Source organism: Brassica napus, chromosome A3, assembly GCF_020379485.1.
Source record: "Brassica napus cultivar Da-Ae chromosome A3, Da-Ae, whole genome shotgun sequence".
Lineage (NCBI taxonomy): Eukaryota > Viridiplantae > Streptophyta > Magnoliopsida > Brassicales > Brassicaceae > Brassica > Brassica napus.
In genome coordinates, this window is record NC_063436.1 from 5,703,158 (window position 1) to 5,713,868 (window position 10,711).

Here is a 10,711-nt window from a genome sequence, read left to right on the forward strand (position 1 = left end):
TGGTCTAGACGTCCGTCTAAACAATAATCTTATATAAGATGATTACTTACAGTTTAGCGGTTTTTAACATTTATCATTTGCTCACAGTTATTGCTAGTGGCTGAACACAATATTTGACCTGGATATACACAATACATTAATTTATTACAGACTAGCTAATTAGTTGGATAATATCTCAATGAGATGTTTTTTTCTTCATTTCACCAAACTTTTATTTGTTTCTATAATCAATTTTCTTATTATATTCGTTTTCTTGATAAGTTTACCATATAATGGATTGATATATGTTGACTCTCGGGTGAATGTTGATACAGACTTTGTTTGAAATTTGGTAAATCCGGTTCAAAACTTACCGGTTAAACCAGCTTCATGTCAGTTTATAAATATATATTTGCAGGTCGCCTTGGTTTGAAATTTGGTGCAAAACTTACAAGATATATGCAATGTACGTATTAGTTATCACTAATTTATAAGACCTCATTTATCACTAATTGTTAAAAATGATAAATGAAATGCCAGTTGAAAAAATTTTGTTAAAAATGTCAAACTAGGTTGACGATAGATTGATTCACTTTAACCCATTTGTTTCGATGGCCATTTTTCAACACGTTCAGTAAATGCGATGATGGGAAGGAGTTTTCTTTTTGCCATTTGATGCATGTGATGATGTGAATCTGTGAACATATAGACCGTGTGATGATGTGAATCTGTGAACATATATATAGACTTTCTTCTTTTTATGTACACATTAAATATTAATGTTATCATTTGCTATTTAAAATATAAAATACGAGATTTCAACAATCAAGAAATAAAAAATTAGTAAACAAATTGTACAAATGGAAAATAATTAGATTTACACAAATACACAATAATCAATATCAAAACTTTAATATATTAACATATTGGAATACTCTGATTAGGCTCATACATTAATTAACCAGATTTTTGTAGACCGAAGAACTTCTGGAGCTGATATTGCTTTTAAGCCACAGCCCATCTCATATGTGGCGAACAATAAATAACAGGAGACATGGCGAAGCAGCAACAACACAAACTCAACTCGTTAAAAGGGTTGAGAAGAACTTCTGAAGTTGACTAACGTCAATCACAATCAAAGGATTAAGTTAAGAAGACCTTCTAAAACTCAAAACCAATACAATCTTGATTGTCGCTTTGAAGGGATTTTCTGTCTAGATCCATTTTTAAAATCATGATTTCCCCTATTACAGAGGTTTTCTTATTTAATGATTCGGCTTCAAAATAATTAGTCGGCATTTTTTTTTGGTTCTTCGGTGTTCTTGTTCACGTGTTGTTTAGTTGATATGATGTAATGAATGGTGTTGAGATTGATCCTCCTCAAACGAAGAGAGTTTTTCACAACTATGCCTCCCTTCTATGAACGGAGATGCTCTCTCGGATTCTCTGCTGAGTCCTTGTTTCAACTTACTCACCGGTTTGTTACTTTGCGTAGCGGTCTGTACGGGGCCAGAAAGTGCAATCGAGACTACTTCGGTTTTTCTCGTTGGTGAGGGTTGTCCTTCAACGTCACTTGTGACTATTTCTCAGCTATCCGACTTTGTTGTAGCTTCTTCGACGCATTCAGACTTTGTTTTGAATTCGCTGTCAACTTCATATGGAGACTTATCCGGTTTGATATCATTTTCCATTTTAGTTTATGATTTGTCTTCAAGAGGATGTCTAATTCCCTCTTTCCTTTGTAGTCCTTGAAGTTAAGTTTTAATGAAAGTTGTGTTTCAAAAAAAAAAAAAAAAAAAAAAGAATGGTGTTGAGATTGAGCACTAGTTTCTAGTATATAGTTACTTCAGTGGCATACCATCCTAACATTTCATGACCATCCATGTGGATCTTGATCAATACCTTGGGTCAACCAGTTCCTCCCATCGATTAATCATAGCTTTTCAAGGAACAATTTTTTTTTTGTCGATTTTTTAAGGAACAAATAAAATGTTCTTTTTACAATATTTTTTAAACAAATTACAACTCGAACTATGATTCTAATTAATCACTGACAGAGAAGAAGATTGTGTACTTGTGAAACAGTCTTAATATTTATCACTATTGGAGTAACGAGTTTCAGATGGCTTAATTTATGAAGAATGATACGCTTTCCACATGGCATTTTTTTCGTTGCCCTGACATTTGGATAAAAGAAAAAATTTAGATACATAATACATTTTTTTTTGGTGCAACATAATACATTTTTATTCGTTTGTTACACCAAATTATTTAAAATCAATAACTCAAATGAATAATAAATTATTTCATAATATTTTAATTGAATATTTATTTTATGCATGTGTTACTCCATGCCACTATTTAAAAGCAATAAGTCAAATGAATAATAGATTATTTCGTTGTAGTGAAAGGTTTGTTTTCTATTGCATGCGTTACTCGATAATATTTAAAATCATTAAGTCAAATGAATAAAAAATGATTTCATATATATTAAGGCTTCATTTTTATTGTATGTATGTACTAGATTTTTCAATAATTTAATATATATCTTATTAAAATAAAATGTTATATGAAATTAACTTTTATCGGATAATTCTCTTAAATAGACTATTTTCAAGTTTTGGTCACAAAAATATATTAAAAGGAGGAAAATAACCAAAATATTTTATTTAATAGGTAAAATGACATTCATACCCTAGATATATATAAAAAATAAAAAATAAATAAATTATAGTTTTAGATTATATGTTTTCAAATTAAAAATTTTTATAAAAGTTTTTTTGAAACTTTTTTCGAAATTTTGTTTTTTAATTTTTTTTGTAATTCAAAAATACTTTTTGAAACTATTTTAAAAATTTTTATTTTCAATTTTTTAAAATTTATTTTTTATTTTATAAAACTTTAAATCTCAATCCCAAATCTCCACCCCTTAACTCTAAACCCTAAAGTTTGAATTAGTTAAATCTATGAGTATAAATGTATATTTACCTTTTTATTAAAACATTTTGGTCTTTTAATTCCTAGAAGAGAAAAAGACTAGGATAGCACTAAACCAAGTTTTTGTTCCAAAGTAGCACTCAAGGCTCAAAGTCACAAAAATAGGTTTCATTAAAGAGGTAAATATACACTTATACCCCTTGGGTTAATTAATTCAAACCTTAGGGTTTAGAGTTAAGGGGTGGGGTTTTGGAATTAGGATTTAAAGTTTTATAAAAAATAAATACTAAAATAAAAAATAAAAATTTTAAAAACAGTTTCAAAAAATATTTTTAAATTATAAAAAGAAAATTTGAAAAAAAATAAAAAAAAAATTCAAAAAAAAATTATAAAAATTTCGAATCTGAAACTATAAAAATAATTTCTTTTTTTCATTTTTTTATTTTTATTTTATTTATTTTTATTTATTTTTATTTGTTTATTTAATTTTAAACCAATGGTATTAGAGATATTTTACCCTTTAATAAATGTTATTTTTGTGACTTTCTCCTTCTAGTGTCTTTTTTGAGACATAAACTTCAAAAGATGCTATTATTGACAATTGCCCTTCTTAGAATCTATATTTGTGCCCAAAACTTCTTTTAGTGTTATCCTAGGGTATTTCTCATTAAAAAAATTTGATGAAATGAATATATTTTATTTTTAAAACTTAATAATTTTAACTATAATAAAGCTTAAATATTTATTTTAAGACCAAACTGATATACAAACTAAAATTAAAATAGAATTCTGTTCAGAAAACTAAAGTTTTGTAAAGAATAGTACTGAAAGCATGGCAGCAATTTAAATGTTTTTTTAGATATCACAAATTCCCAATAAAAATATTAAATAAATACTCAATGGCACAATAGTTTATTTTAATGACATTCAAAGTCCATATAAATACACGATCGTCATTTTTCCCTTTAGTTCTAAAACTCAGAGCTCACCGTCTCAAAAGAAAAACCCCCAGTTTCCACTCAATTCATCTCCACATGGCCGAGAAGATGGGACATGTAATTATCTCCTACATTCTCCCTCTCCTCATCCTCCTACCCGCCGGCGAAACCCACGCGCACGACGTCACGCGCCTCTTAGCAAAACACCCTTCTTTCTCGTCCTTCAACCATTACCTAACCCGAACTCACCTCGCCGACGAAATAAACCGGAGAACCCCCATAACCGTCTGCGCCGTCGACAACGCCGCCATGTACGCCTTAACCTCTAAAGGCTACACAGTCTCGACTCTCAGAAAAATCCTCTCCCTCCACGTCCTCCTCGAATACTTTGGCGCCAAGGAACTCCACCAGCTCCAAGGCGCCTCAGCTCTCGCCCCCACTCTCTTACTAGCCACCGGACCTTCTCCCGTAACCACCGAGTTCGTCAATATAGGCGTTGAGGTCGGGTCCGTGACCGGGTTCGTCAATATAACGGATCTGAAAGGCGGCAAGGTCGGGTTCGGTAGCGAAGGCGGAGGTCTAATTGATTCCTCCTTCGTCACGTCCCTAGAAGAAGTTACTAACAATATCTCCATTATCCAGATCAGTGGAATCTTACTGTCGGATGCTGCTTCGGCTCCGTGAATCTCACCGAAATAATGTCGGCTCATGGATGAAGCTTGTGCGGTTTAGGATCGTCAAAATCTGGTTTGGTGATTTACTTGATATGCTTGTTGTCTTACTCACTTTGGATTTGAATAATTGGTGTTTTACTTTTACTTTTTATTGTATTTAAAAAGTTGATGTTGCAAAGTGTGCTGTGCTTAATGCATTTTGTTATAAAAATAAAACATAAGCTAAGATATTAAAATCCGAGTTGTTCAAACTTTACAACATCGTCAACCTTTCAAATATAGAGGGAGTATTTGTTTTCGTACAATCTTTGGGGGGGGGGGGGAAGTAAATGGTGTTTATTTAGTTTCCCCATTTATTGAGGTCTTCTTATTTAATGTTAGACCATCTCCAACCCACCTCTATTTCTATCTCTATATTTTCCCTTAAAATAGAGAAACTCTATTATAGAGGTGAAAATGCTCCAATGTATGCCTCTATAATAGAGTTCCTCTATTTATAGAGGAAAATATAGAGATATGATATTTTCACCTCTAAATATAGAGGCAAAAAATAACTTTCCTCTATATTTTTCTCTAAAATAGAGAAACTCTATTATAGAGGCATACATTGGAACATTTTTACTTCTATAATAGAGATCTCTATTTTAGAGAAAATTATAGAGGTGAATATTGGAGATGCTCTTAGGCCGTCAAATTAGTTAGACGGTAGTAATTTTTTAATTCTCCTTGGTGTTCTTGTTCACGTGTTTGTTTAGTTGATATGATGTTTTGAATGGTGTTGAGATTGAGCACTAGTTTCTATATAGTTACTTCAGTATTTATCGTAATTATCCAACTTCTATAATGGCATATGGTTAGAAGCATTGAACACAAGCAGAGCAAGCTCTTGGGGTTGGACCTCAAGTTGCCTTGGGCGGTTGGCTGTTTGGGAAATGTAGACGCAAACGCATAAGATGCGTTTAAAAGAAACAAGACAGAAAATGTTAAAATGCCTTCTCTCTAAAATAAAAGACAGAAAATGTTACTTCCCTCCAAAAAAACTACGAGGTGTTTTTGGATTTATGAGATCAGTGGCAGAGAATGAGAGTAATCGGCTATTGGGTTTCTGGCTTTTATGGATAATATGGAAGTCAAGAAATGAATTTATCTTTAATAAAAGGAACGTTCATCCTATTGAAGATGTAAGAAGAGCTACTGATGCTAACATGGAATGGTATAGGAGCGTTATACATGGTAGAACAAGGGCTTTACCACTGATTATTAAGTCTTCTAAATGGGAACCTCCACCAAGAGAATGGATCAAATGTAACTTTGATTATAGTGCTAAGTCGGGGAATAACTTGGCTGGTGTTGGTTGGATATTAAGAGATGAAAAGGGAGGCTTCTTGGGAGCTGGTTCTGTTCAACTTCAAAAGACGCAAACATCATTAGAAGGAGAAGCCTTAAGTTTTCTTATAGCATTGCAGCAAACTTGGATAAGAGGATGGCGTAAGATTTGGTTTGAAGGAGATAATCAGGAGCTATGTATAATTATTAATCAGGTGAAGGAGCATGTGGATTTAGGTAATCTCTTATGTGATATTCGACATTGGATGGAGCTATTGCTGGAGAGTTCATTAGATTATGTGAATCGAGAGAGGAATCAAGCTGCGGATGCTTTGGCTCGACAAGCAATTCAACAATCTGATATTACTGAATTTTTTCATATTTCACCTTTGTGGTTGATTAATTTGTTGTATTATCCTTTCACAATATAAATTAATAAATTACGTGGTTAAAAAAAATAAAAAAAAAAAACTACGAGGTGTTTAACATGTCGTGTAGTTTTAGTTCCATTCCTTAAAGGACTCCAGACAACCCACTGTTTTTACTAAAATTTTACAAACAACGTGGAGTGTAGTTCATTATCCTTTCATCGAGGTGTGTGAGCAAAGCTCTCTTACGTTCAGTCTGAAGTGGAAAAACAGAGCAATGGCAATATCTCATCTTCTTTCTCCATTACCATCTCTCACCTTCTTCCAAACCAGAAACCTAACCCTAACCGGTCGTTCTTCTTCGTCTCTCCCTCTAAACTCTAATCCCCACTTCCCAAAACCAAGTCCTGCAAGGGAAAGAGCTGCCACACTCGTCCTCCGATCCAAGGGAGACGACTCCGTGGACGCATCCGATCGTCTCATCTCAGCAGTCTGTTACTTCTACCCGTTCTTCGATGGCATCCAGTACGGTAAATTCATCATCACGCAATACCAACCTTTCCAGATTCTCATCCAGCCTCTGTTTCCGGCCATCAAGGCCTTCAAGAGCTTCCCTTTCAATGGCTTCCTCATCTTCATCACTCTCTACTTCGTCGTCGTCAGGAACCAGAATTTCAGCAGGTACGTTAGGTTCAACACGATGCAGGCCATTGTCCTCGACGTGCTGTTGATCTTCCCGGATTTGCTTGAGAGGAGCTTTAATCCCACAGATGGGTTTGGTTTGGATGTGGTGATGAGTTTGGATAGCACTGTGTTCCTCTTCTTGCTTGTCTCTTTGATCTATGGTTTCTCTGCTTGCTTGTTTGGTCTGGTCCCGAGGTTGCCCATTGTTGCTGATGCTGCTGATAGGCAAGTCCTTTGAACCAATAACTTGTATGTATTGGATCTGATCAATTGAAACACAATGTAACTTTTTGATCAATGAAATGTTTCTTTGCAAGACCTTGTCTCTTCCATGGAACTAGAACGACGATATCATATAACAATTTTGATTTGATTTATTTATCCTCATCACATATCTGAAAAAGCAATATGGTGAGGAAAGATTAATTCTGTAACAAAAGAAAAATACACAAGCCAATGGCTACTGTTGTTTTACACATCTGCACTCATCTGCCTAACGAAAGGGACAAAGTTGTTCCAGTTCTCGACCCTAAATATCTTCTCATTCATTCTGAAAAATGTAAACGATCTTACGGTTTCCCCATTCGGCTGCACACAGTTCTCTCGTATTTGCCTTAGTCCCATCTGTTGCACAATGCATCATAAATAAACGGTTAGTAACCACCACTTTTTGACCTCATCGTCTAGGAATATAGATTGTACAAATCTCTAACCACATCATATCTTTCGCTTGTGTTTCTACCAGTCACTTGTATTGTCCTCTTCTTTGAAACATCGTGTATCTAACAGAAAAAGAGACAATGTTGGTTTGTTCATGTTCTCAAGGCATGCTTGATTGTAGCAACGCAGCAAGAAAAGAGAGACTAGACCATTTTCATGAGTGTCAATGACAGTAAGCAGTGTGCTGACACCTACCGGTCTAAATACAAGAAACTCTTCATATGAGCAGAGTTGAATTCTAGATGAAACATTAGGAAATGAAAGTACCTGTCTAAGCAATCCTTCAGGGCTGCAAAGATACTTCTCAGGCGTTTCACTGTCCGCCATATCCAAGCACCTGGAAAAAAATATGAGAGACGCATCTCCTTAATAACACTGAACTCATGCAGCTTCTATGAATTAAAGAGAACTTCAGAAGAAGGGTCTTACGGGATATGCAGAGCAGCACCATGGCGGGACAAGACAGAAGCGAGAGGATCATAACCATCCCTGAGTGCGGTATTGTAATAACCAGCAGTTAGTTCAGCAGGGTGTGAAGATGTCTTATACCACCAATAGATTCCACCAATTTTTGCAACCAACATTACAGAGCTTTTCTCCTCTTCCTGACGTCTCCGCAAAACATCGGCAGCCTTTGCAAGAATAGCATCGGCATGACAAATCAACTTCCCACTGTACCATTCCTACAACGTAAAGCAGTTCACTGTGTCATTTATAATCTAACCTACTAGTCCCTTGTGATGAACACTACTCAGGATCATAATATTGCGGATACGCGAGAACATACTAGAAAGAAACGACCATAGTCAGAGAGAAAACTGTCATGGCCCTCCTCAAAGAAAGGAACCCCAGATGGAAAGCTATTATAGCAGCCTGCATTTGGAAGGTCTCTGCTTCCCCATTGAGGTTTGCCTTCTTGAGAAGCCACAGCCATTAAGTCTTCCATCCTAAACCAAGCATTATAGCTCACAATCTGTAAATATGATTCGCAGGAACGTAAAGACTTTGAATCAACAATTACTCACATGTATTTGTCATGGCATTGAAATTCACCGATACCAGGGAATGTCCATCTCCCATCTCCCAAAGGATGTGCCGGATATCTGAAAAAAATACATTGTAAAAAAACTTCAGTTGTAGCCATTATGGCTTTGTGATCGGTAATCAACAGAAAATCACTAGTACCTAAGCTCCCCCGAAGGACCAAGACCGATGCTTATTTCTTCAATCAAGTTTCCAAAATACGGTTCAAAGTTTTTAGAAAAGCTGAGCATAAGATCTTCATAGCATTGGACGGCAGTGCGACCACCAAACAGAGGAAGCTGATCGACTCCAAGTGTCAAATAGTCATTATTGGAGAATCCGTTTTTATCTCGATAGTATATATCCTTATTGACGTCTCCAATCTGGAAACAATCATATAAGAAAAAGCAACTGAGTAAAGCTAATTACTCGAGCAACAAGTACAAGATATAATCAAGCAAGTATCCAAGATTATGTAACAAATCATAGGAGGAAGCAATATTCACATTACCAAAACCTTTGCTATGTCTACAACGTACAAATAACTAAATACCTAGCAATACAAACCTCTCGGATCCAGAGTGGAAGACTGACGCCTCCTTTTCCACGAAACAAGTGCATGTTTGAATGAAAACAAAGAGCAACGTGTAACTTCAACCCTGCCTCAGAAATCAGCCTGAATAGCTCATCATAGAGCGACCATTTAAACTCAAGAGGACAGAAACGCTCCACAATCCCCCACCAAACCTCAACCGCGACTCCATGAACACCAGCTAACTTGAGTGCCTTAAGAGAAACAGTCAAAGCCTTGAGCCTGAAACAAGAACAGATAGAAACTTCATCATCATCTGCCATACTTGTATCATACTTTTATAGACTACATATATCAATCGGGTGTGCATTGGAAACATTTTTGAGAAAGATTAACCTTTTAATGATAGGGCAACCAGAAGAATCGATTCCAAATGTATCAATAGGCATCATCACGTAAACAGGGACTTTCCTGTGCCTTGATGAAACCAACACAAATGATCTTGAGTTCTCCCGAGCATCCATACTTCAATCAAGAAACCGATTAGTCAAATTCACCTATCTCCAACCTAAATTCAATCTTCTGGGAAACGAATTGTCCCCAAATTGATTCTTACTAACAGCGAGAGAGAAAGTAATACCTGAAGATTGGGCTGTTCCCGGCGACGGAGCTCCATTTCGTGATTAAACGACCGCGTTTGAAAGAAGGAACGATAGAGACGTTTCGGAAGAAGTTTCGATTCCGCCTCGTTCTCTGCTGCTCGAGGAAGCATGATTTCAGAGAGAATCCTCCGGGATGGAAGAAGTTGCCGCCGGAAACGCCGCGGCAGCCACATCCGATTCCTCCAATCTCCGCCATTTTTGCGCCACTCTCTCCTTCGTCGGAGATATTTTTCTGATGCGGAGGAAAAGAGACGGAGATGGAGTTCCTGAAACGCAACATTTTATTTATTTTACCTTTTCTTTTTAACCACGCTAATTTTAATTTTATTTTTCCTTTTTTTCTAATTGAACCTTTAAAATCAAGAAAATTGACTGAATAGTTTTACCTTTGGTCCACTTCTTTTTCTTTTTCACGCTTTGCACATATATGTTTCAAAGGTTCTATAATTGACCTCTCTAGTATTTTACGTTCACCTACAGTTTGATTGTATGAAATAAAACTGTGGAATTACCGTAAATGAAATATCATTTTACTTATTACAACTTTCGTTTAATAGATGGTTGAACTAGCAGAATTAGATTTTAAGCTCGTGAAAATGATTATTTTGTATCCAATTTGTAACATGAAATGAAACTAATCGTTTGAATCCTATTATGCATTTTATAAAAGAATTAAAAAAAGGAGGACTTGAGTAGCATTTACTATAACTACCTTTTAACAGAATTAGAAGGAATTATTGAATATACAATATTGCTGACGTGGGAACATATCGTCCCGTAGTGGATAAGCATGTAAATTATCCATTCAAAACAGATCCCATGCTACTCGCTCCCATCACCAACTCTGCTTGCCAATTAGGACTGTTTC

At 35.5% G+C, this 10,711-nt stretch overlaps 3 protein-coding genes across 4 annotated transcripts; 2 read left to right on the top strand and 1 right to left on the bottom strand.

Annotated features, from left to right (window-relative positions):
- Positions 1-3,950: 3,950 nt before the first annotated feature.
- On the top strand, positions 3,951-4,538 carry LOC125591240 (fasciclin-like arabinogalactan protein 1). Its single transcript, XM_048765062.1, has one exon. The coding sequence runs from the start codon at positions 3,951-3,953 to the stop codon at positions 4,536-4,538; it is 588 nt and encodes a 195-aa protein (XP_048621019.1).
- A 1,889-nt stretch (positions 4,539-6,427) lies between these two features.
- On the top strand, positions 6,428-7,224 carry LOC106387400 (protein TIC 20-v, chloroplastic). The gene has a single exon (XM_013827250.3). It carries the CDS (start codon positions 6,500-6,502, stop codon positions 7,142-7,144), a length of 645 nt encoding a protein of 214 aa, XP_013682704.2. The 5' UTR covers positions 6,428-6,499; the 3' UTR covers positions 7,145-7,224.
- A 33-nt stretch (positions 7,225-7,257) lies between these two features.
- On the bottom strand, positions 7,258-10,138 carry LOC106387399 (inactive beta-amylase 4, chloroplastic). Of its 2 annotated transcripts, none has more exons than XM_013827249.3 (10): positions 9,822-10,138; positions 9,578-9,706; positions 9,217-9,463; positions 8,812-9,032; positions 8,652-8,729; positions 8,414-8,573; positions 8,056-8,309; positions 7,894-7,963; positions 7,620-7,688; positions 7,258-7,530 (listed from the first exon to the last, which is right to left on the bottom strand). In XM_013827249.3, exons 1-10 carry the CDS (start codon positions 10,121-10,123, stop codon positions 7,378-7,380), a joined length of 1,683 nt encoding a protein of 560 aa, XP_013682703.2. In that variant the 5' UTR covers positions 10,124-10,138; the 3' UTR covers positions 7,258-7,377. The 2 variants fall into 2 exon arrangements, with proteins under 2 accessions (XP_013682703.2, XP_048629251.1); XM_048773294.1 differs by having other exon boundaries at positions 9,578-9,658; positions 9,822-10,129.
- Between the last annotated feature and the right edge of the window lie 573 nt (positions 10,139-10,711).